Source organism: Tenrec ecaudatus, chromosome 11, assembly GCF_050624435.1.
Source record: "Tenrec ecaudatus isolate mTenEca1 chromosome 11, mTenEca1.hap1, whole genome shotgun sequence".
In the NCBI taxonomy this organism is placed as follows: domain Eukaryota; kingdom Metazoa; phylum Chordata; class Mammalia; order Afrosoricida; family Tenrecidae; genus Tenrec; species Tenrec ecaudatus.
The window spans coordinates 46,329,665-46,356,570 of NC_134540.1; the positions used below are offsets into that span (position 1 = coordinate 46,329,665).

The 26,906-nt window shown below is 40.2% G+C and overlaps 1 protein-coding gene across 1 annotated transcript in view; it reads right to left on the minus strand.

Annotated features, from left to right (window-relative positions):
- Positions 1-4,863: 4,863 nt before the first annotated feature.
- Positions 4,864-26,906, minus strand: part of SUGT1 (SGT1 assembly cochaperone of MIS12 kinetochore complex) — a 58,373-nt gene continuing 36,330 nt past the window's right edge. Inside the window, exons 11-13 of the mRNA XM_075563007.1 lie at positions 12,644-12,731; positions 9,637-9,818; positions 4,864-4,984 (exon numbers count right to left, since the gene is read on the minus strand). Coding sequence (XP_075419122.1) covers positions 4,883-4,984; positions 9,637-9,818; positions 12,644-12,731 — 372 coding nt within the window. The 3' untranslated portion in view covers positions 4,864-4,882. The remainder of the gene's footprint in view (positions 4,985-9,636; positions 9,819-12,643; positions 12,732-26,906) is intronic.

The following is a 26,906-nucleotide window of genomic DNA, read 5'->3' on the forward strand; positions in this document are numbered from 1 at the left end:
TGAGGAAGGAGGGGTTTAAATGAGGAGCTGATGCCAGGGGCTTAAGTGGAGAGGAAATGTTTTGAGAATGATGAGGGCCATGAATGTACAAATGTACTTTAAACAGTGGATGTATGTATGGATTGTGGTAAGAGTTGTATGAGCCCCTAATAAAATGATTAAAAAATTAAAAACTCAACAGCTAATGTAGCATGGGAATTCCTAAAAGAAATCTTCCCCACCTTAATGAATGAGAACCACAACAACATACAGGAAGCAGAGAAGATACTACACTAAGACTAAACCCCAGGGAAAATTCACCAAGGCACCTAAGAGTCAAATTATCCATCCTGAGGAAAAGGAGAAAACCGTTAAGAACAACTAGAGCAAAAAAAGGCAATCACAAATAATCATATTCAAGTAAGAATATTCTGACATATCAGCAAACACCATGAAGAGGATGAGAGTGGAGTAACATCTTCCAAAAATTGAAAGAGAACACCACCAATCCAACATTCCTTTACCCTGCCAAACTATCAAAACAGATGGGAGAGGGCAGTGTTCCCAGACAAAGAAATAATTAATACATCACAAGACACTAAAACCTGCAAAATATCTTTGCTGACTCATTGTGGTCAGAAGACCAGCATTCACCAAATACAAACAGGTGACCACCATGCAACACAACTCCACCCCAAAGTAAACACACTGAAAACAACTATCAAGATAACATTGCTACAACAGTGAAAGGAAGGCAGGAAATGAAGCCACCCACATGTACACAGTACACTGTTATGGAAGTATAGAGGAAAAACAAAAGGTAGGAGATGAATAAAATAAATGCACAGATAGTGAGCGTGATAGTGGGGCTGAAGAAAGTAAAAGAAAATAGAGCAGAGAACTAGGAAGCCGAACTACTTACAGGGTTACAAACATAGATATGTACACATGTATATATATTGATACATAAAAATTTCCAAGGCCTCAGGTAGAAAGCAAATGTTTTGAAAATGATGGCAACATATGTACAAATGTATTTAACACAATGTATGTATGGATGCATTTTGATTAAAGCTTTAAGAGCCCCCATAAAATGATTTTAAAAAGGAAAACAGAAACAACTGTAGTACTGGCTTATGTATACATAGTTTATAAGGTAATACATTGAGATCGTGGATAGACTTTGGGCATCTACTCAAGTTTTCCTCAACACAAGAACACTTGTTTCTAACAATCTGGTAATGGGCAATGCCCACCTTCCCAACATAATCACTGAAGTAAAACTGGATGTATAAGCAAATGTGGTGAAGAAAGCAGATGGGGCCCGGCTATTAAAAGGTATAGTGTCTGAGTCTTAAAAGTTTTCAGCCAAACAAGTGGCCATCTAGCAGGGAATCAAAAAGCCCACCAGCCTGTATGATCATGAGGTGTAGATGGGAACAGGCATCAGAAGTTCAAAAATAAACAAGCTAATCAAGGTGAAAGAGATGGGTCGAGATAGAGACCCAGAGTCCATCCAGAAATAACTGGACATTCCAGCACAGAGGGACCACACAGAAGATACATCCAGGGAGCAGTATTGCACGGATTAAACACACAACACTAATCTAGGTTCTTAATCCTTCCTCCCCCCACCATTATGATCTCAGTCCTACCTCGAAAATCCTGCTAGACTGATGCACATACATCGGTACAGACAAGAACTTTCAATTTACTGAATTCGGGATATACAAACCCTTTACAAACAGTAACAGGAGTAATGACTTCAGGAGGTTAGAGGAAAGGAAGGGGAGGAAGTGGGAACTGATAGCAATGATAGTGAAATAACCCCCTTCAAGGGGTACAAATACCAGGATTGTAATGACGAGACAGAAGGGGCAATGTAAGAAAATGTATAAATAACAATACATAATATATAAAAGGGTGGCAGGATGGGAGAGGTGAAAAAAGGAACAGATGTGAAGTGGCTCAAGAAGAAAGATAATGTTTTGAAATTGTTGATGGCAATATTTGTACATATCCGCTTAATATAATGGATGTACAGACCAGTACAATATATGTAAGAGGCCCCAATAAAATAATTTTTTAACATCTCAAGTTGATGAGGGGTGGTCTCTAGTAATAACATTTTCATGTCAACTTTAAGTGTAGGGAGTTTAGCCTGTCCATCAGGTCAGCCTGATGGTACCTTCTTATGGGTGTGACCTTCTCATAAGGAAGGGTCCTCCTTCTCACTCTGCCTTCACCTTTCTACTGGCTGACTTCCCTCTCCTTCTGCCATCACCTTCATGCTGGCTGACCCTGGCATGCGTTCACCACCACTGGATCCACACAACTCTGTACCCATCAACCTATGAGATTCCTGGATTCAGCATCATTGATTGTGACTGCATGGGTCTACAGAAGGAGTTATAGACTAGTACAGGGCTTGCAGACTTGAGTTGGACTAGGCTGGACAGTTTTACTGATGCACAATTACTTCTTGATATAAAGCTCTTTCTTACATGTATGTGAGTGTCTCTGGAATTGTTTCTCTAGTCAACCCGGCCTAATACAAATATCAAGAAATTGGAAACAGCCCAAATTCACAGAAGAATGGTTTTAAAAAGTTGGTACACACACACAATGGAATATTATGCATCTGTGAAAGTGATGGAACCATGAAGCACCTCATGACAGAGGAATCCGGAAATCATTATGCTCAGTGAACTTAACCAATTACACAAGGGAAATACTGTAGGAGCCCACTGCAGTACGGACAACCAGCAAGACGAAGGCCGACTCCAACAATGCACTGGGAGGCCTGTACTGTCCTCTCTATGTGCATCTTGAAAACCACTTTGACAGGAATCCTCGCTGTAGTGGGATCAGATTTTCAAGGGTTGGAGAAAGGAAGATGATCGTTTGTTTAGTGACTGCTATGCAAAAACTGTGTTGAGGCCCCTGAAACTAGAAGACATTCCTTCTAGAGTGATAAGTGACACTGATGGAAAAGTCAAATCAAGGGAGGTGGGAAGGGAAGTACACCCACCCTGGGAGAAAAAGGGTAAGAACCAACCTGCTAGCGGGGAATAAATGACTAACAACAGTGTTGCAGACCCCAATGGGCGAATGTGCTGAGCACCATATCCTACTAGGGCACATTGGCCCAAGTTTCTATCTAGCCCCTGGGGAACAAGGCCATGTGCCATTTAGTACTGGGACATTGAGCTCTGCAGCTTCAGGTGCACAACATACTCCAAAGGCACTACCAGAGGGATGTGATGTGGAACCAACACCATGAGCTGAAATGGGCTGTATCTCAAACACACATCCAAGGGCTGAAGGCAGAAAGTACAGTGTGTGAAGAAGCAGAAGGCAGTTAAATTATACCAAGTTTATTGAACTGTCAGTAGTAGCCTTCCTCATCAGAACTAATGGTACTGACAAAATGTAACATACAGAAGACAAAATCATATCTTGTGACCTTAAGGAGAACCCTTTTGACATTCTTCAAGCGAAAGTGTGTCTGTGCCCCTCCCGTAGTGCTCATGGGTCAAGTGGTATGCAGCTGTAAAGGGCAGAAAGGCAAGTGAAAACCCCTTTGTGCTGAAACCAGCTGTGGCCGCAGGTTTGGCATCACCTAGCATCACCCACCTCTACTCCTCTGAACCCCCACATTTCACATCAGAGGAAAAGAAGGAAAGTGCCTGATCCCACCCTCCACAGGCTGGCTGCATCAAGGCCAATTTGCCCCCCAATCACTCGACCTCAGCTCTGAGTAACAGAGAGTCTTACTCACCACAGAATATGAGTGACACCTGACAAGACCTCTGAGGTCAGTATCGTTGAACAAGCACGCTCACGGTCGGGAAAACAGTCAGGAGGGTAGGTCATCTGGCCTGTGTCTTTTAAGTGCCCAAAATGTAACAAATTTTAATCATAGAACATTTTCTTCCTCTTTCAAAACTGTATTTATAATTAAGAGTTCAGCATTCAACTCTCTAATTCATGAATGTTAATTTCCTCTCTGCTACATTATAAACTCTGTGATGTTAATGACAATGTCTTTTAGGCTATGTGGTTCCATGATATCTAAGTACGTAGTAAGTACATGCATATTAATTCCCAATCACGGCAGCTACCTCAAGTCAGCTGCTAGGGTAGGAGAGCAGAGATTGTGAGTGAATGGCTGAATGAGTGAGAGGAGCAAAGGGAGAGCAAAGACAGAGCCCCAGTGCTGCAGTGTGGCAAAGGTAGCTAGAAGCAGAGCTGAGCTCCTCCGAGATCCCATCTGGCCCCGGCTTCACACATCATCCCTCAGTGTAACTGCACTTGCAGTGTGTAAAACTCCAGTGTCAGTGTTTCACATAGGAATTTAGAAGGCCAAAAATCTCAGTGAAATTACAAATATTTCCCATAAGAACTGTTATGATTTCTCCAAGTTCTCATTAAAAACTTAAGAAAAAGTAAATAAACCAACCTTCTTCATAGGAAAATTATATTTACAACTCCATTCAAAAGCAGACTTTAAAAGGTAACACAATGCGACACTGAGATTAAAAAAGCTATGTTCACCCAGAGTTGCCATGTCTAATAAATTATTAGGGGAGTACTACATCAAATATAAGGCAGTAACTTGAGATATCCCATTACAATTTTTCCACTCCCACTAGATAGAAATAATCTAGCAGCAAACAGGACCACTCAAATTCTGCATATCTGAAAACTCTTAAAAACATAAGTGATAAAATGTGATCTTCATTAGACACTTAGAATACTTGAAGGAAAGTAATTTCTAAAGCACAAAGAGGTATAATCGTTCAAAAAGATATTATTCAGTGTTCAAAATTCAAGAATGCATTATCGATGTATAATGGATACTAGGTGAATATACACAAGCAGTGATAGCAAATTAATTTATTTAATATTTTTTCCACTCCATATCATCAGGAGGATTGATTTCAACTTTCCTTTTACCTACATCCGACCAGTTGGTACTCAAAACTGTGCCACCAGACTCCATCTGCAATAAAGAATAAGAATGGGTTAATTCTTAGACCATATAATCAAATTAGAGTATTTTTCAAAAATTCTTCCAAGCAGAGATCCCCAAACACACGCTATATTTTTCAATGTAAACTTAATATATTTTTTTTATTCTTAGGCTTGTCAAAGAGGTTAACACGTTCTGAAAAATCTGAAAAGAACACTTACGAGAAATGTGGAAGGAGTACCACATTCACCGAACTAAAAATGTCTACTGCAATCAAGTCAACTCTGACCCGTAATAACCCTACAGCATAGAAACGAGCCACTCCTCAGGGTTTCTGAGGCTGTCCTCTCTCTGCGACTCCTCCCACAAAGTGGCTGGTGGGATTGAACTGACAACTTTGTGGCTAGCAGTCCAATGGTGACCTCATGGTGCCACAGGTCTCCTTTCATCTTCACATGCACTGCCATATAAATAACCAGACTTCTCTGCCAAAAAGTACAAAGTTTATGGGCAGAAGCCACCTTCAAAGGAAAATGAAATGGGCTCCCGGAGACAACGTAATCTCCTTTACTGACGGCAAAAGCAAACGTTCTATTACCAACTGGATAGAACATAAAGGCCTTTTGTTAATACACCCTCTACGTGTTGACTGTGTAACTAAAATTTCAAATTGAGGTGCATACACAAAGTCACAGTGATGAACTGATTATCTATTTACCATTTACTGAATATACCACCTACCTACAAGCTTGGCATATTCACAGATACATTGAAAAATGAAACTGATTTATGTTAATGCAAAAAATTCACTGACTTGGATCACAGCAAAGAAGAGAGTGAATTATTCAAATATAAACATTTTTAAAGACTCAGTTGTGTTACTGGCAATCAAAAGAAAGTTACATCCCCAATTACACTGGAGCCTGATGGAATGCCAGAACCTAACTCCTTGCACATGGGTTCTTCTGAACAGGAGGTTTTGCTCCATTCCCAATCATTTCAATGTGACAAATCTGTAAGACAGGCTGTCCCTAAGAAGACCTTCACTTATAATCTAATGATCTTTACTAACGACAACAGTATTTCCCTTTCCTACTGAAGGAGGGCATTGCGATTCAACATGATCTCATAGACATTAGTCTTTTGTTCCAATTAATCTGGACGGCCATGGGGTGGAGTCTGTTGTTTCTCTTATATTTCAACCAGCATAGTGCAAGTCCGTGGTAAGTTTTCGACCAATGTTTTTAAGAAGGTGGTTTGGTTTATGAGTATACAAAGGAGCTTCAAAAAGTTTGTGGAAAAATTGGAACGAAAAGATACTGGATTTTTACCATGAACTTTTTGAAGTTCTCATGAAGTTTTATTTAATACAAAAAAGTAGCTATATGCACATAGATGCAGACTCTCTTAGTTACCTATGAAATACCCTAAGGGTGTAGTTTGCCCAGCACCCTTAAAAACATTAGTAATGTGTCTGACTTCCCTATTTTATCCTATGAAGTATTACCTATTTTACCTTTACCTTTTACCTATTTATCCTATGAAGTATTAATAAAAAGCCTGGACAACAGATAGCAACAATGAGAAAGCTTTGAAAGCTAAAGGGAAGAGGCTAGCTAGAGTCCTTCGGGTCCTCAGACCCCACACCATGGTAGTGAATTACCTGGGCTTTCTTTTTGTTTCGTATATCCAAGACTAAGAGCTATAGAAACCAGAAAACTGGAAATGCTAAGGGGCACCAACAAAAAAAAACAACTGTTCTCTCAAGCCAAGCCAAAGGACCAGAAATAGATAGTTTAGGAAGATTGAAAGCTTAGAAAACAGCCATCCACACTCCAGCTACATACCACAGAAAAATTGTGTTTTCTCCTCCAGCCTTGACAGCAAAAAAGCCTAGACTTTCAACCTTGCAAAGATGCAGTCAGTCGCCGCTGCAGTGTCAGTGGAGACCAGATGGCGACTGGAGCTCCTGTGCCCTCCGCATCAGTAATGGAGGTGTCAAGGGAGGCCAACTGGGTTATGGGGACAACTCCCTCACATGGCAGTCTTGAGAAAGCAGCACCCCTTTCCCCGCAGGAGCAGCTTCAGAGGAAGCCAGCTATAAAAGACTTACGTATGATGCAGAGTCACCTAATACAAGCATGTCGAGTTTCTACTGAAACTCACTCATCATACCCAGAATCAGAAAGGGACACACACATATAGTAGATATCAACACCAAGATGGCAGATACTAAAACTATATGAAAACAAATTTGAAGCAGCCACGTTTAAAATGCTTTGATATGCAATTATGAACTTTCTTAAAGTACCTGGAAAAAAGGAAAAGCTTCCGGGGGCAAAAATGAGAAAATCTCAGCAGAGAAATGAATTTTAAAAAGAAACAAACCGTTTCATAGTTGGGGAAAAATGGACTCAAATCTGAACAACACACGGTGTAAGTGCACACACACAAACGGAACATAAGTGCATTTATGAGACTTGTACAAAGATCTAACTTTTGTGCCACAAGAGTCCTGAAGGAGAGGAGAACAAGGCAAAGGTGTTCACCGTCACCACTCTTACTCAATGTACAGTTTTGAAACTCTAGTGCAAAACAGCAAAAAGACACAGTAAGAACACAGATCAGAAAGGAAGAAACAAAACTATTTCCGTTTGCAGATGACCAAGAATCCCCAAGAAATCTTTTGAAAGTGAAATGAGTTAAAAACAAACAAAAGGCCTCTTGGAACAAGTGACTGTAGCACGACAGCAGGCTTCGTGATAATCGGACAAAACACTCATGAAGGGGAAAGGGGCAGTGAACACGTGGAAACGGAAGTTAACCAAACTGCACAGCAAGATCTTAAAAACGGACGTAAATCTAGCAACACATGTGCAGAACTTGTTTGCTGAAAAGTGAGTAACAAGGATAAAGAAAAAAACCAGATCTATTTAAATGGACTGAAATGCCAATTCTCTCCAAACCGATCAAACAATTTAACATAAGACTAAAATCTGAATGGAATTTTTTTGTAATACAGATAAAATTAAGCCCTGGTGACATGGTAGGTTAGTCGATGGGCTGTACAATGCAAGGTCAGCAGTTCAACTCCATACATCATGCTCCGTGGGGAAAGATGAGGCTGTCTACTCCAGGGCAGATGGACAGTCTTGGAAACCGCATGGGGCAGCTATGCTCCGTCCTATAGGCTGGCCATGCATCAAAACTGACTCAATGGAAGTCGTTTGGGTTTTTTAAAATTTGTTTATAAACAATTATTCTAAAAGTTAAAGAAAACTGGAATAATGTTTTAAAAGAATAAAGTTAGAGGATCGAGTCTACAGAAGTTAACTACAGTGTACAGCTACAGTAATGGAGGTATCACTGCAGGAAAGTAGGCATGGATCAAATGAAAAGAGAGAGAGATCAAATAAATATCCTCGGCTGACTTTTGGAAGGTACATAGTAATTTAAATGGTATACTGGACACATTCAAAAAGATCCTTGACCTAAGTTTTATACTCTGTATGCAAATTAACTCAAAATGCACCATGGACTTATGTAACAGTAATTACATTTTATTAGAAAGAAAATGTTTGAGACAAAACTAGTCAGTCCTTACGACTTAATACCCAAAGCATGATCCATAAAGTAAAAATTAATCAACTGACTTTATTAAAATTTAAAACGTATGGTCAATAAATGACCTTGTGTTAAGTGGGTGAACAGACAAGCTAGACTGGGTGTGTAAAAATACTTACTTACACACCACATCTCTGACAAAGACGTGCTAGACTGGTGGTTGCCAGCGCCGAAGGAGAGCGGAATGGGAAGGAACTGGCTAGGACGATAAAGTGGCAGCATGGGGAATCCTTGTGGTAATGGAAATGCTCCGTATTTTAACTGCTATCCATGTCAGTATTATAGTTGTGACATCGTACTAAAGCTTTCCAAGACATTACCCATAAGAAGGAAAGGACACAAGGGATTTGTGAAAAGTATAATCATGACAAATTATACATTTTTCATACATGGGGTTATCTGAGCCTCATCTACATTAACTACTATTTTTAATTGTTTTTTATTTGTATGATTTATTATACAGTAACTTTCTATTTTAAATTCAAAAGCAGAATCATTCCTAGAGTTACTAGTAAATGTCAAATGCCTCTATCTGCAAGCAGTAGCTCTCTCAGTCTACAGTCATGACGTGTCATTAAAATATCAGAATCTGATATCCAATTCAAGGCATATTTTTGCTGTCCTTGCAAAAGAGCTTCAATCTTCTTAATCAATAGAGAAATTATTCAGAAAACAATGTATAATTAATGTGCACCTTTTCTTGCCAACACCATTCTGGAAGCTTTCCTCTAAAACTGAATTCATGAATCAAAACTATATACAATTCTAAAAAGTAAATATTAGAAGTTCACTCCACTATGATAAATCCAACTGGGCTAACTCACACCACCCAGTGGAGCCTTGGTATTTCCTGGCCTTCCAGTTCTAACTCCCTGATACTATTGATCTGGAATAAGACCCTCCAACTTCAATGATGACTGTAAGCTTAAAGCAAAAGGAAATGTTCAGACATAAGCAGTTTCAGACAGTCTCCCTGCTACTGAATATATGCTATTTATCATTCTTTAAAATTTTCTGAAGTGTACTATCACAATTTTTGAAAAGTATTATGTTCTTACAAATGATTTGTTCATGGCCCGTTTCACTTCATCAGAACCATCTGAATAGATCTGCTGAAACAATTTGTTTAAAGCTGCATCTCCCTCCAACTTCTCATTCTTCTCCTCCTCTTTGATCTCACCAACCAATTTATCCCAATTTCTTGTATAATGAGATGATGATGGGTATGAGTTCTTTACATCTGTGAAAAAGGAAAGCAAAAGTAAACCACTGTCATGGTTTCATCGAGCCAAGAAAGAACATATAATCTCTGTTTCATGTATGTAACAAGTATCTTCCTGACATATATTAATAACTAGATTTACATTAGTAATAATATGTTTATAGGCATGCGTGAAATCTGGAAACTACCTCTGGTGCAAAGATTCTCAACAAAGGATAAACTTGTGAAAACCTATACAAAATTAAAGACATTTTTCACATGAATAGTACAGAAAATGAGAAATATGGGAATTTAAAAATTTACAGAAAAGTTGCCAAGATAGTTTCAACTATTCTAAAAAGTAGAGAATTTTAAAGAAAAAGTCTTCCTTTAGAAATTTCTCTTGTAAATAAGATTTTAACAAATGTTTAAAATGTGATTTTTTTCCCAGAACTCAAATATCTTTCAGACGACACATATACTGAAAATACAAACATCCAGGCTATTTTAAAGTGAGTTAAAATTCCATGCTCCCCATGTTCTATACATTTAAAGTACAAGATTATAGTAAAAAGAGATCATCAGAAATCCTTGAATGTTGAAAACGGCAATACTTACTTGATCATCCAGCATGCAATGCCCCATCAGGCATACTTGCAGGACTTGCGGGGCTCATTGGGGTCAACAGGTTCCCTGCTACGGCCAGAAAGGCTAGCAGTCCAGGGACTTGGGGCACCTCCATGGCTGCCCCCAAAATTGAGATCTTGGCAAAGAAGCCACTCAGTAACTAGTTGACCTAGTAACTCTAGTAGCCCTGCCCATTGAAAATACATGGAATCCACAAAAGGTGAGCCACACACGTAATTGAGGATTTTCCAGTAGCCAAATTAATAATATCAAGTGAAATTTGTTCCAATAATATATTTTATTTAACCTAATATATCCATACTAATGCTACTTCTACATAAAACTATTCAAATAGTTTATATTCTTTTTTTCACTCTAAGTCTTCAAAATCTGATGTGTATTGTACACTTACAGTATATTTTAATTCAGACTAGTTACATTTGAAGAGTCCAAAGCAAATATATTGTTTTCAAAATTCTATCCGTCTACCAGTAATCACTTCTATCTCTATATCTCTTCACTACTGGTAACAAGAACAACAAATGCATGTCACGGGAAATTAAGAGTCTGGGAAACACAACTTTAATTAATCTAAACACTGCCTCTCCAAAAGGGTGGAAGAGAGGTTCACATCTCCATTTTACAGATAAGACAACCAGCCCCAACAGGTTAAGTGCCTTGCCCTTATCTGCTGTCTCCAGCTTGCAGCACATAGGAATCTGACAAGCATGTTAATTTGTTGCAAAAATATAAAAGGACAGGACGAAAGGCACCACAACTAGCCAAGGTTTGGAGTTTATAAACATTCTAAACTATTACAATGAAAAATATCTACTTTATACTAAATTTCAGAAAAATCTAAACACATGTACATGGCAGATAACCTGTTCAAAGATGGATCTGTGCTCCAATTAACTGCAAAAATATTCATGGTAGTAAGCACTGCTTCCAGCCTTAAGAAATGTAGCAACAAGCAGGATCGCACAGGGATTCACAGACCAACCCGACCTCCACTCTGAGAACCTGGGTTTATGTCCTAGACAATGACAGTGCTGGGTGAACTTAACCAAGGTGCTTTATCTCTGGGCTGGTAAAATAAGAATAGTAATATTGGGTGTCTACTGTTGAGTTGAGATATGACATTTAAACTGTCTTTTAAAAATTGCCCAATAATGTATGAAGCAACAATTAAATAATTTAGATAGCAACCTTAAATTTTTCAGTCCTTATATTTGTGTCAACTTCCAAGTTATGCTAATTATATTATGATTAATTATGATACTATCACTGGTGGGGGAAGACAGGTTTTATCATTGGGGAAAATGGCAAACTTTTTTTTTTTTTTTGCAACTTCTATGTGAATCTAAAATTATTTCAGAGTAAAAAACACACACATACACACATAATACAAGGGAACTTCAAAAGGTTCATGAAAAATTTTATCACCCAGTCATTCCACTTTTCATGAGCTTTATGAAGTCCCTTTGTATGTGTGTATTGCTACAAAATCAAAAAACTTTATTAAACAAAATCTATGTGAACAAAATATTAAAATGGGAAGCTTTGTTCCTCCATGTTTGTTTAAATACTTCTGAAGATGTTGTTTCCATCTCTTTTATCCCCCCCCCCCACAATAATTCTGTGCCTTTTGGTTTATATCATGTCAAAATGGGTTTTGTCCTCCTCCTAGGACTCAAATCATGTACCTCTAAAATGTTCCTTGGTTTAAAGAATAAAAGGAGGTCTGAAAGGGCAATACCAGGGCTGTAGGCAGGATAGGGGAATCTCTGAGGACAGCTTGTTTGTGTCCACCTTTAAATTAGTAGGACCGAATATGCTATGGAGACCTACAAAGCTAGGAGCATCGGACTGACAATATGCACAGCAGTAGAAAGAAGAGAAATGAGTAACTAAAGGGAAGCAACTAAGAAAGGCCAACAAACGAAAACAAACAACCTCCAATCAAGACCATGAATGATACCATAAATAGACTGCATGATTCCCAATCCCCTCAAGGGTTTTGTTACCATTCAGTTCCTATTCCTAAGAGTTTTAAGAAGTTAGAACCTTCATTTAAATTTTTTTAAAAGGCTACTTAGTATTCATTACAGGGCAACCTTATTATCTTCAGTGTATCATATCTGGGAAACATAAATAATGAAAGTAGAGGAAATGATCATTACTATTTAATTTCAACATAATATGAACTTAAAGCTCATCAGGGCCAAAAAACAAACCTGCTAACTGTGTAGGCTTGGGCACATCTTCTTGCCCCTCCAGCTTCTCCCATCTCAGAGCCTCTGGCTTTTTCATTTTAATTTCAATCTGCAGAGAACATCAAATCAAATCCATTAATTGATGTAAAATACACAAAGGAGTTTAAAAACGTAATTTTCTAAATCACTAAACTTTTATAAGAATTAATGGCATCCTTCACATTGTTTCTTAAAATGAGATACAATTAGATGTGAGCAAGTATGAAGCATTTATCTTGGTTTCTAACACTTAAAATTCATCCTTCAAACTCAATGCACAGGCTGTAAATGGCAAGTAACAAGAGTACTGAAATTCACGTTTTCTTCTGAGGCAATGACTCTCCAACCAATAAGGCAGATTTTGTCTTTTAGGGGCACCTCGCTCAATCTGGGGACGTTAATGGTTGTACAAGTGAGCGTCCGACAAAGGGTCATCCTTCACAACAAAGGCTTATCAAACCTGAAACGTCAACAGTCCCACCACTGAGAATCCCTGTCCCACACAACTACTGAATTTACACATGCACTCATTGCTTTTAAGCTGGACAGTTTCAATTGTATAAAAATACAACTAATGCTAATTTTCACAAGCATTCATTCAACAAAGAATTACAGAGCACCTACTATGAACTAACTAGGTATTACCTTCAGGGCTGTGGAAGATTTTTAAAATATTAAAGACCTGGTCACTTGGAACTATGTGAGATTCTTGAAAATTAAGACAAATATATTTTCTAAGACTGTAGGAAACATCATGTCTGGCCGCGCACAGTAACATCTCAAACACCTTGAAGAGCTCTGAGAGGCAGAAACATTTGCAAGAGTGGGAGGAGTGGGTTTCCAAGGGTAAAAGGCATAGTGCATCAGGCAAGAAGAGGAGATTTGTGTGCCTCAAGCCCAGCATTGTTGTTGGAACAGTGAAAACTACAGATGGAAATACAGAACACAGACTATGAAGAATTCTGTATGCTAGATTATTAAGAGTGCACATATTAAAATGAAGAGAGCATATTTGGGGTTTCTGGGTGGTACAACCGGTTAAACACTGTTTACTGCTAACTGAAAGGTTGGTAGTTTGTATCCACCCAGGGACCACTCGGAGGAAAGGTCCCTTCTGCTCTGCAGGCCCTGACCGGAAGCAGCTCACCACCGGCAGCTGGTCTGCTTCACTGGAATCCCAAGTGTGAGCCTCTACTCCAGGCCAGTCCTCTGGAGGCCCCCTGACCTTCTGCTCAGACTCAAGTAGTTCTCAGATAGGCCTCTCATTTCTTTGCTCAAATAATGCTTTCATCCTCAGGGCTAGTCAGGCAAAACCCAGCATTTTTTGGTGACAATATTAAGGTAAATATAGTAACAAACACCACTATGCAGTTTGAGAATAAATGTTTAATTTTATATTTGGGTTTTTTCTATAAAAAGAATCATTGCTTTTGTAAATAAGAAAATCAAAAGAGATTTACAAAAAAAGAGGTCTATTCATTACTTGATATTATTACTTTATATCAGGCGATTCATTTAAATTAAAAATCTCAGGTCATCTACCACCTACATTAGTGAGAAAATACTTAAAATTTGCACTTAAAAAATTTAAGGAAGCACATATTTGGACAGAAAAAAAAGTCTCACTAATAGTTTTAATCAGCTATAATAAAGTGATGGTAAGGGGAGGATGGAGATCTTAAGAGCACAGCGAAGTAACAAATAATTGTTTTCATAGTAAGGGGGTTTGGGAGGTACATGAACCAAAGTCACTGGGGCAGGCAAAAAGCATAGTGTGTCTGAGACAATCTGTTTATTTAAGCTCTACATACATAAATGCATACTTTTAGCTCCAGAATGATTTGGAAGTGATCTACAATTACTTTTATAAAGTAAACTTTCAATAGTTTTCCATGAGCAATATTAAGTGATGGTATTCTGATTATTAAGGAGTGCTGGTGGTGTAGCAATTATGTGTTGTATTGTTAATCACAAGCTCAACAGTTTGAAACCACCAGCAGTTCTGTGGGAGAAAGACGAGGCTTCCTACCCCCATAAAATAGAGATGCAGTCTCACAAACCCATAGGAGTAGCTTTACTGTCCAACAGAGTCACTATGAGTTGGAACTGACCCTATGGAAGTGCATTTGGCTTTGGTTTTATTCTAATTATTGTATGCTGTCAAATGCTGGGATATTTATCAAAACCAAAACCAAACTCGCTGCCATCCAGTCAGTAGTGACTTACAGACAGACCCCCTGCGGGTCTCTGAGACTGTAACTGTTTATGGGAGTACAAAGCTCAGTCTCTGTCTGGCACAGCTGCTGTTGGTTTCAAACTGCCGACCATGTGGCTCGCCGCTCAACATGCAACCATGACACCATCAAGGCTCCTCTATTCATCAAATGAAGAAGCAAATTTAATATGTGGCACTGACAGAACTACAGTCAGCAAAGAGTCTACTGTCAACCTCCTAAAATCTCAAAGTGTGTTTGCTCCCTGACTTTTCAATTCAACTGGAAATGAAGGCCTAGACAACAGTGTGCAAATCCTCACTCTCCTCCGAAGCTTGACCTCAGGACCTTACATACAGCATATAAAGTTTATTTCTCAAGAGGAGAGGAATGGAAGGAAAAATCCAAATATTATACAAGCTACATATGACAAACCAACAGCCAACGTAGTAACCAATGGAGAAAAGATTAAAACAATTATTCCACTGAAAAAGGGACCATACAAGGATGCCCTTTGTCTCCACTCCTATTTAACATTGTACTGGAGGTCCTACCAAACAACATAAGACAAAGAAAAGATGTCAAAGGTATCCGTCCGGGGAAGGAAGAGACGAAACTATCATTATTTTCAGACGGTATGATATTGTATATTGAAAAATCCCCTAAACTCCACAAGTGGAGTATTGGAAACGATCAAGGAATATGGCAGAGTGGCAGGATACAAGATCAACAAACAGAAGTCCATCAGACTGCTGTACACGTCAGACAAGATCACAGAGGTGATTAAGCACAAAGTGAAAAATCTAGGGATATACCTGACTAAAGATTTGTACGAGGAAAACTACACAACACTATTATAAGAAAGCAACAGTGACCTCAACACATGGAAGACTATCCCATGCTCGTGAACTGGAAGACTCAATGTAGTAAAAATGTCAGTTCTGCCCAAGGCACTAAATAAGTTTAATGCAATCCCGATACAAGAATACCATCATCCTTCTTCAAAGAATTGGAAAAACTGATTGCCAACTTCATATGGAGAGGAAAGAAGCTCAGAATTAACAGAGAACTCCTCAAGAAGAAGGACACAGTGGGAAGGCTGGCTCTACCTCACTGTAGCACATATTTTATGGCCACAGTGGTCAAAACAGTGTGGTACTGGTATAACGAGATATTTAGACCAATGGAAAAGAGCTGAAAACCCAGATATAAAAACATCAGCATACAGACAACTGATTTTTTATAATAGCGCCCAAAATATCAAATGGGAAGCACTTCAACAAGTGGTGCTGGAAAAATATGGATATCTACCTGCAGAAAAATGAAGCAAGACCCTTATCTTACTCCATGTACAAGAATAAACTCAAGGTGGATCACAGACCTAGAGGTAAAACCCCAAACTATTAGGGTCATTAATGAGGGAATTGGGACAAACCTGAGAACCTTAGCACAGGGAATACATAGGCTATCGGAAATAGGAAAGCATACAAATACAGAGGATTCACAAATTGACAGGTGGGATATACTGAAGATAAGTCACCCGGGTACATCGAACGAATCCACCGAGAGTAATAAGAGAGCCCGCAGACTGGGCAAACATCTTTAGCAATGACACATCTGACAAAGACCTTGGATAGGTGGAGAGCAAGGCACTACACCACCAAAGGGGAGGGTATTGCTTATATCTCCACAGGAGAGGGAGAGAGAGAGAGACCAGGCTTCAATCCAATGCACCAAGACATGAATACAGCATATCAGCAAATACCAGGGAACTAGCAGAGAAGTCTGCGGGCCCAGCCCCAATCCCCACCATGTGGATAGCCCCCCTTCCCCACGCCCAGAAGAATGCACCACAGAGAACAGCACTGAAGGTACAGTTTGGGGAAAGGGTCACGTCTCATTGGAACACACAGGAGAAATGAAGAGGAATGAGAAGGAGGGAAACACATCCTGGGCCACCAAGCCACAGGATGGTATTTCTGCACAGAGAGGACCATAGGGCCAGCCCCACCATGAGACACAACGCCCCTCACTGAGCCATAGCGCGATGGGGGACAACACTGGAGAGACAGCGTGGAAATTGTGCCCAATCTGACCTCATCACACTGGGACAAAACACTAAGGGCATGCAACAGAGCAGCAAGGGGAGTAAAGTGATGAAATCCCCTGGGAATACCAAAAATAGGCGATAGAGTGTCGCACCCCATCAGATGCGACAGCAAAACACTCGTAATGGCCAACAAATAGACCTTGAACTATTTGTAGGCTTTTTCATTCTTGTCAGTGGCTTTCTTTTAGTTAGTTTTGGTTTGTTGTTATTGTTTTGTTGGTTTTGACTTCCTTTTTGTTTTATTTGGCTTTGCCTGGATTTTGCACTTTATTAATGTTTCTGCATGTCTATCTAGATAAGATAGGCGGGATAAACAATTCGGAGATGAAAAGAATGGAACCACTGGTTCCGGAGGGGATATGGGAGAAGGAGAGCTGGGAGAAAGGAAGGGGGCGAGGGGTGATCCAACCAGGGACAAGAGAACAAGTGAACTAAAATCAATGGAAAGAAGGGTGTAGGATACCTAGCGGGGCTTAATCAAAGGCAATGCAGCAGCAAGGAATTACTAAACCCGAATGAAGGCCGAACATGATGGTGGGACAAGGGGAAAGTAAACGGAAATAGAAGAACCAGGAGGCAAAGGACATTTATAAATGTCTAAATACAGGCATGCACATATGTAAATATATATCTATCAAACAAGAGGGGAATAGGTCCATGTACTTCTATCTATATGTTATGAATTAAGGTTGCAGATGGGCATTGGTCCTCGACTAAGGTACTCCCTCAACACAAGAACACTTTGTTCTAATAATCCGTATTCTGCGATGCTCACCTTCCTGACATGATCGCTGAGGACAAAATGGGTGCATAAGCAAATGTGAAGAAAGATGATGGTGACCGGCTATCAAAAGATAGTGTCTGGAGTTTTAAAAGCTCGAAGAAAAACAAGCGGCCATCTAGCTGAGAAGCAACAAGCCCACATGGAAGAAGCACACCAGCCTGAGTGATCATGAGGTGTCAATGGGATCAAGTATCAGGCATCTAAGACCCAAAACAAAATCATACCCAACGTGTATGTTGGGGGACGCGGGAGGCAGGGGGCGGGGCACGGAGTGGAGACGCAAAGCCCATCTATAGACAATTGGACATCCACTCACAGAAGGGTCACCCGTGAAACACCCAACTTTCCTCTAGTTTTTTCATGCTTCCTCCCACAACTATAACGACCTCAATTCTACCTTACAAATCGGATTAGACCAGAGCATGCACACTGCTATGGATAAGAGCCCGCAACACAGGCAATCCAGGATAGATAAACCCCTCAGGACAAGAACAGAAATACCAGGAAGATTAGGGGAAGGTGGGGAAATAAAGGGGGTAATCACAAGGATCAACATATAAGCCCCTCCCAGAGGGATGAACAATGAAAAAGCGGATGAAAGGTGACAGAGGACGATATAAGATATGAAAAAAATAATATACTCATCAAGAGTTGATGAGGGTAGGCAGGCAGGGGAAGGTGGGGGGGGAAATGAGGAGCTGATATCAAGGGTTCAAGTAGAAAGAAAATGCTTTGAAAATGATGATGGCAGCATATGTGCAAATGTGCTTAATGCAATGCATGAATGTATGGATTATGGTAAGAGATCTAAGAGCCCCCAATAAAAGTATTTAATTTTGTAAAAAATTGACCAAATGAAAAAAAAGAGAGAGAAAGAAAAATGGTTTCTGGAATATGAGCTTTAGGTAACTACTCTGAGAAACTTTGATATAAATTAGGCTACTTGAAAAGTGAAAAAAAAAAATTTTAAGTCCTTGCTTTAAGATGGGGTCTCTACTTAAGTTCTCCCTCAACTTAAGTTCTCCCTCAAGTTCTAATAACCTGCATTCTGTGACGCTCACCTTTCCAACACGCTCTCTGAAGACAAAAAGGGTGCATGAGCTAAGAAAGCTGATGGCGCGGCCTCTCCCATTCCCCAAGTCTCTGTGTCCTCACACCAGGAGATGGCTCAAGGAGCTCAGATGGGCGGGCTGTGGGCCCCTATCACACCGCCCCCAAACAGTCCACCATGATCAACAGCCAGAGTGAACCCCACATGCCCGCCAACATCGTCCGGTCCGTCTTCAATGCGCTCTTCCTCAACTGCTGCTGCCTAGGCTTCGTGGCCTACACCACTCTGTGAAGTCTAGATGGTGGGCCTCATGGTTGGGGCCCAGAGCCATGCGTCCACTGCCAAGTACCTGAACATCTTCTCTATGGTCCTCAGACTCCTGGGAATCCTCATCTTTGTCATTCTTGTCACCCCAGGCACAGCGATGAGCTTCCAAGCCCTGTCACAGATGATGGGCCAGCAAGGCCACTAGTCACTGCACTACACTGTGTCCTGGGCCCCCCGGCCCTGCCCTGCTGGAAGACCTGTCTACTGGAAGACCCTGGCCTGCCTGCCGCCGCTCCTGTCCACAGCTGTTTGCGCATGTATCTCCATCTCTCAGCAAGCTCAATAAAGCACCCCGGTGTGCTTAAAAAAAAGAAAAGAAAGAAAGCTGATGGCGCATGGCTATTACACAATATAGTGTCTGGGTTCTTAAAGGCTTTAAGATAAACAAGTGGCCATTGGGCAGGAAAGCAACAAAGCCCACATGGAAGAAGCACACTAACCCATGTGATCACAAGGTATCCATAGGATCAGGTATCAGGCATCAGAAGACCCAAAACAAACAACCATTTCGTTGAGAACAAGGGGGTCAGAGTGGAAACCCAACGTCCATCTGTAGACAATTAAGACATACCCTCCCAGAAGGGTCACAAGGAAGACACGAGCCAACCATGCTGCAGTACAGCACTTACGAAACTACATTCCTCTAGTTTTCTAATGCCCTGCGCCCCACATCATGACCCCAGTTCTATCTTACAAATGTGGCTCCCTTTACCCACATATCTATTATTCATCCGCCTGGCGTTGGGGGGCGGGGGGAGGTATATATCCAATCTTGTGATCAGTTTTCCCTCACCCCCGCCCTTCCCCTACCCTCATGGTATCACTGCTCCTACTGCTGTTTCTGAGGGGCTTATCTGTCCTGGGTTTCCTGTGTCAAGAGCTCCTAGCTGTACCAATGTACATACATCAGTTTATCCAGATGTGTAAGGTAGAACTGGGGTCTTGATAGTGGGCTGGTGATGGAAGCATTAAAGAACGAATGTGTTTTGTTAATATTACACTGCACCCCAGATGAATCACCCCTTCCTTGTGACCCTTCTGTGAGGGGATGTCCAAGTGTCTACAGATGGACTTTGGGTCTCCACTCCAACCCCCCTCGTTTGCATCAATATTATTGTTTTGTATTTTTTGATACCTGATACTTGATCCAGTTGACACCTCATGATCACACAGGCTAGTGTGCTTCTTCCATGTGGACTTTGTTGCTTCCCTGCTAGTTGGCCGCTTGTTTAATTTCAAGCCTTTAAGATCCCAGACACTATACCTTTTGATAGCTGGGCACCATCTGCTTTCTTCACATTTGCTTATGCACACATTTTGTCTTCAGCGATCGTGTTGGGAAGGTGAGTATCAAAGACTGCCAGGTAATTAGAACAATATGTTCTTGTGTTTAGGGAGGTTTTAAGTAGAGGCCCAAAGTCCATCTGCTATCTAACATATAAATATTTGCACCTTGACCTATATCCCTCTATCATTATAAATTAATGTATTTACATATATACATGCCTATCCTATGCCTCTATAAACAGCTTTTGCCTCCCACTTTTTGCTACAGACAGTGAAGGGATCTTTCCTAGCAACTAGGGGACAGAGGCTGATTACTGGTGAGCTTTCTTTATCTGGCTACATTTTTAGAACTGTTTCAAGACTCTAGGATTCCCCTTACCTTCGAAATAAGGCCTTCTGGAGGTTCAATTACCTGGCTCTTTGTACATTTATTTGCTATTCCAAATCCTCTGCCCAATAATGGAGTATCTCAGCCTTTCTGACGCCAGATTAATAGTATCTCCTTTCACTTTTTCACAGTTGAATCTTTTCTTTTGTTTTTTAATGCAAAAAACATGCATGCAGTAGTCAGAAAGGGAAGAAATAAAGAGCCTTCTCTGGAATTCTATCAGCTTAGCTCAAAATCTGACTGAGTCAGAGTTCCTGAGTGGGATTAACAGTTAACACTCCTAGCATCTTCTAAGTCAAAAGTTAGATGATTGAGTCCACCCATGTATGCCTGAGAGAAAAGGCCTGGCAATTTACTTTCCAAAAATCAGCTAATGAAAACCCTATAGAACACAATTCTTTTCTCATACACATGGAGTTGCTCTGCGACAAAAGTGACTTGATGGCAGCCAGGAACTGATACTCTAAGCCAGGCCCTATGCCAGGACTTATTAACAACCTGGTGGTGGCGTAGTGGCTATGCATTGGGCTGTGGTCCTCAGTTCGAAACCACTAGCTGCGTCATGGGAGAAAGATGGGGCTTTCTGGGAATGGTTACTGTCTAGGAAACCCACAAGTGTGTTGCTATGAGTGAGCACTGACTCAATGGCACTGTGATACGTTTGGTTTTGGTTGGCTCTCTTCGAGAACTGCTAAGCAACGTTACTGTAAACAAAAATTACAGTATATTTCATGTGTTAATGATAGACCACTGTCCTAGGAAACCTCTAGTTGTCTGGGAACAAGTATACCAAGGTGTCGTTGGTGGAGACTGGGTGATTATTTTCTCAGTGCCTTCACAGTTTTCCAAATTTAAGGATACACAATAATTTCTTGTACAGCCTGAATAAAAATCCAAATAATCAGGATTGGGAGGAGGGCAGACAGGACAAAACATATTTATAGCAGTAATGTATTGAGCGCCTATTATGAATATATATATATATATATCTCCCATTGCTAAGTGCTCCGCATACATCATCTCCCTTAATATAAGCAGCCCTACAAGGAGATCAGCATTTCTGCAAGAGGAAGGAGCCAAGGCTGAGGGAGATTAAATACCTTGCCAGAGTTTATTTTTGAGCTAGAATTTTACTTATTTTATTTCTTCAGAAATAATTAGAAGTGGCCAACATGAAAAGAACAATCTGTTGTTTAATAAAATAAGAAGAATCACAAAAAGGTGTCACTTGTTGGCTATATGACCACGAACATGTAAAAATCTCACTGTGCCTCAATTCCTCCCTTACAAACTCACTGCCAGCAAGTGGATTCTGACTCATTGTCACTCTGGGACAGAGCAGAAGTGCTCCTTAGGATGTTCAAGTTCACAAATCTCTCTCTTTTTTTTTTTTTGAGGGGAGAGAAGTAAAGGTTACAGGACAAATCATCAGTTTTGCACGTATTCAACAATTTAAACACATGGTTTCATTTAATTGATGGCAATTTCCTCAATTTAACATCATTTACCTCATTTGCTCCCTGTGTTTCCGGTTTCCATTCCTCCTCCTTTCCTGATCCTTCTGAACTATGTCCTTGCATAAATGCTTCCTTGGGATCTCAAATGACTGACTGTTCTAAGGTGTGTGGTACCTCACTGGTGTTAGTGTTCACCTTATAGACTTGTCAGTTGTTTGGCAGAAAATTGAGCCATGAGGGTGAGTTAATGATAGAGGGCCACAGTTTCAGGAGTTGTGAGACTGAAAATCTTTACAGGAATAAACAACCTCAAAGATTACACAGCACCGCACCTGGCCAATACCAACAACTGAATGCTGGTATTTCTATCTCTATCTTTATAGTTAGCTGAAAATTTTGGGAAAATTACTTAGAATCGTCTCTAGGTTCAAATCTGTACCTGTGAACTGGGAGTAAAAAAATACCATACAATGATGGTGAGGACTGCTTGAGATAATACACAGAACCATGCCTAGCACATGCTAGTAACAGTAAAATTACTACCTAAGTCCAAACAACGTGAGACTGGCTAAGTACGCTCTGAATCTTACACTTATGATAAAAATAATAATAATTAATAAATTATCAAGGGTTCATGAGGGAGGAGGGTGGGGAGGGGAAAAATGAGAAGGTGGTACCAAGGGCTCAAGCAGAAAGCAAATGTTTTGAGAATGATGAGGGCAATGAATGTACAAATGTAATTGACATAATGGATGTATGTATGGATTGTGATAAGAACTGTATGAGCCCCCAATAAAATCATTTTTTAAAAATATGCTCTGAATCGAACACAATAGATCCCTGTGCTACTGAAATTTGTCCATGATGTGACTGTTTTAAATGGCAATTGCAGAATAGTACGTTTAGTAAAATGATTTCCTTTTGAAGACATGTGAATATACAGTATATACTTGAGTATAAGCAGACCCGAATATCAGCCAAGGCATCTAATTGTCCCACAAAAACAGTATTCAAAATGTGCTGAAAAACTTGGCTTTTACATGAGTATGTACAGTACATGAATAGAAAGATGATAAGCATACATTCCAATATCCACAAATAATGGATGCCTATTACTAATTCAATTGAAAACAACAAAAACCTTACCATCATCAGTACCAACAAACCCAAACCAACAAAATTCCATAGTAGCATTATGCCCAGATACCCCGACTCCATCACATCATCCCTAAAAGTACTGTGATTAGCAATAGGAATCCATTCTAAAAAATCTCAACTTTTAGGTAGTAAATAGGAGGACCTGGGGACTATTTAGAATTTTCATAAAAATACATGATTTTATTTTCTACTCATTTCAGTTAAAAGCCTTCACACTTTACATCAATGTAACACAGAAAAATTACTTTGATGAAGAATAGCAATACAGGAACATTTCTTAAGAACAAATTTACACCAAGGGATTTTCAGAATTCTAATTATTATCTAAGGGGAATTAAAATTAATCTTTAAAGTTATTTCACAATCTAGCTTTTCTGCACTGAAATAAGAAGCCTGTTAAGAAGCTAACAAAATGGCAGCGCTTGGCACCTAATTGGAACTGGCTGGGTGGTATTTGTCAGGGACCACACCTGACTGCAGGAAGAACAATGGGGACTTGTAGGAGGTGTGTCCCTTGGTCACAAAGGCGGAGGCACAAAAAGGTGTAAGTGCTGTTAGGTAAGCGGGTCCCAGGATGTGGAAAGGTGAAAGAGGGAACTAGACAGGTGGATTAAAGCAGGTCCTGCCCACCACAGAGAAATACCCATCTACTCTGGGTCAGGATACCAGTCAGGCTTAGAACTATTTGTATTTTCTTTTGGTGTCTATCTACCGTGTGCACTCGTGTATAAGCCGAGTTTTCCAGCACATTTTTAATTCCGTTTTTATGGCAAAATTAGGTGCCTTGGCTGATGTGCGGGTCGGCCTACACCCAAGTGTATATGGTATAAAAGATAGGCAGGATGTGAAGTCCCAAAGAGACAGCGAAGGGACCAATGGTTCTGAGGGAGGGGAAGAGTGGAAGGAGGGAGAGGAGGCGGGGAGTGGTGAGCAGTGAGCCAGTAATGACAGGCACAGAGGACAAGCAAGGATTCTAAAACTGACGGTCAGGAGGCTGTAGTGTTCCTGGTAGTGTTTGATCAATTGACATGTATCTGAAAGGAATTCCTGAGAGGTGAACAATGGATAAACATGATAGTGGGGGGCAGGAGGAAAGAGGGGGAAAAAAGTAAAAATTATATATAGGTATACAGAGCTGTATATATGCAAATATAGAGATAGGTTTATTTGTCTACAGTATGTGTATATATATATATATATATAAATACAACAAGGAAGCAGATGGCCTTTGGGCTTCTACTTAAATCTTACCTCAGTAAAAGAACAGTTTGTTCTAATAATGTGATACTGTATGATCTTCTTAAAAAATGTGGAAACTAATGAAATATACCACATATACTCAAATATAAGCCGAACCAAGTATAAACTAAGATACCTAATTAAATATGATGCTCACCTACCTTCCCAACATGATCGATGAGGGCAAAATGGGTACATTAGCAAATGTGGTAAAGAAAACTGATGGTGCCCAGCTATTAATAGATACAGTGTCTGGAGCCTTAAAGGCTTGAAGTTAAACAAGCAGCCATCTAGCAGGGAAGCAAAAAAACCCACATGGAAGAAGCACACCATCCTGTGTGACCATGAGGTGCCAACAGGGATAAGTATGAGAAGTTCAAAAACAAGCAATCAAGTGGGGAGAGGGAACACGGACATAGTGAAGACCCACAACCCACCTGTCAGGTGATTGTACAGTCTCTCACAGAAGGGACTCCCAGAAGGGACGATAAAGCTAAGGAGCAGTCTAGCACTAATGCAGTGGTTCTCAACCTTCCTAATATCGTGACCCTTTAATACAGTTCTCCTCATGTTGTGGTGACCCCCCAATCATAAATTCTTTTTTTAGAAAATCATTTTATTGGGGGCTCGTCCAACTCCTATCACAAGCCATACATACATCCATTGTGTCAAGCACATTTGTACATTTGTTGCCATCATCATTCTCAAAACATTTGCTTTCTACTTGAGCCCTTGGTATCAGCTCATTTTTCCCCTCCCTCCCCACCTAGCCACCCTCATGAGCCCTTGATAATTCATAAACTATTATTATTTTGTCATGTCTTACACTGTCCGATGTCTCTCTTCACCCACTTTTCTGTTGTTCTATAAAATTACTTTTGCTGCTACTTCATAACTGTAATTTTGTTACTGTTAGGAATCAGGCAACCCCTGTGAAAGAGTCGTTCGACCCCCAAACAACCACGACTCACAGGTTGAGAACTGCACTAATGAAACACATAACTATCCTTTAATTCTTTAATATTTCTTTCCCTTACTATAAGGGTCTTTTTTTACCTCATTAATCTTGTTAAACCTGCATATGTTCATTTGTAAAATTAAGATTTCTTGATGCATGAAAGCCAAGAGAGATAACCGTTCAGAAACAGGAACCGGAGTACTGATTCCCTGGGGGTACAGGAAAATGGGGAGGAAGGGGAAGGGGTAACTGAGAGCAATGATGACTGTATAACCCCACAAGTAACAGAATTGCAGGTGAATGGAAACATTGGATGATATAATATATGGCACAAAAACAACCCCCAAAACGAAACAAACAACAATAACAGCAAAAAAATTGTGTATATATATATATATATATATATATATATATATATAATACTAAGGGTTCCTGGGGGGGAGGGAACGAGGGAGGGGATAAAGGGGAGTTGATATCAAAGAGATCAAGAAGAAAATATTTTTAAACTCATGGTGGTAGCAATTGTAAAATTATGCTTGATCTAACTGAATTATGAATTGTTATGCTATCTATAAGAGTTTCCAATTAAAATAAATTTTAAGGAAATTAACAAAATGGAACAAAACTATAATTTCTTAATAAATAAAATGGATTAGCAGGCAGACATGAAGGCTACTAACAATACTGTAAATATACAAATTCTGGCTTACGAAACACAAATTAGATACTAACGAAACACAAATTAGATACTAAATTTTTGAATATTTAGTTAAATGGCATATCATGTCAAGTGTGCCAACCCCTGGATCACCAGTGCCTGGATCATGCCCTGCCACATTGTGTTCCTTTTGATGGCAGGGAGCAGTCAGAGATGTACCCTCAAAGATTTGGTCCACACTCCTTCAGTGGAGAAATGTGAGTTTAGCTTAGGGACAGGGGGGATTGTTCCTTCCAATTCCTGCAAAGGCCCCTATAGAGGAGCTTGGAAAGAATTTGGGTAGACTTTGGACGTCTATGGGAAGACCCCAAACTGAGCATGCACAGAGTTGGGCCCCTTAGCACAGGTGAAACCTAAATCTAGTCTCCACCTTAGGTAGGTCATACAGGGGACCTAACTCAGGCACGCCTTTCCAGCCAGAGGTGTTAAAAGCCCGCTGCTGGAAAGCCAATTTCTCTCTTTTAGCCTAGTCTGGTCAGTGGCAAGTGGAAGGTGAAGGTCTCCCTCCCCCACATGGGTGCACATGTGCCCACTCGGGGCCTAAAGCCTCTTGGC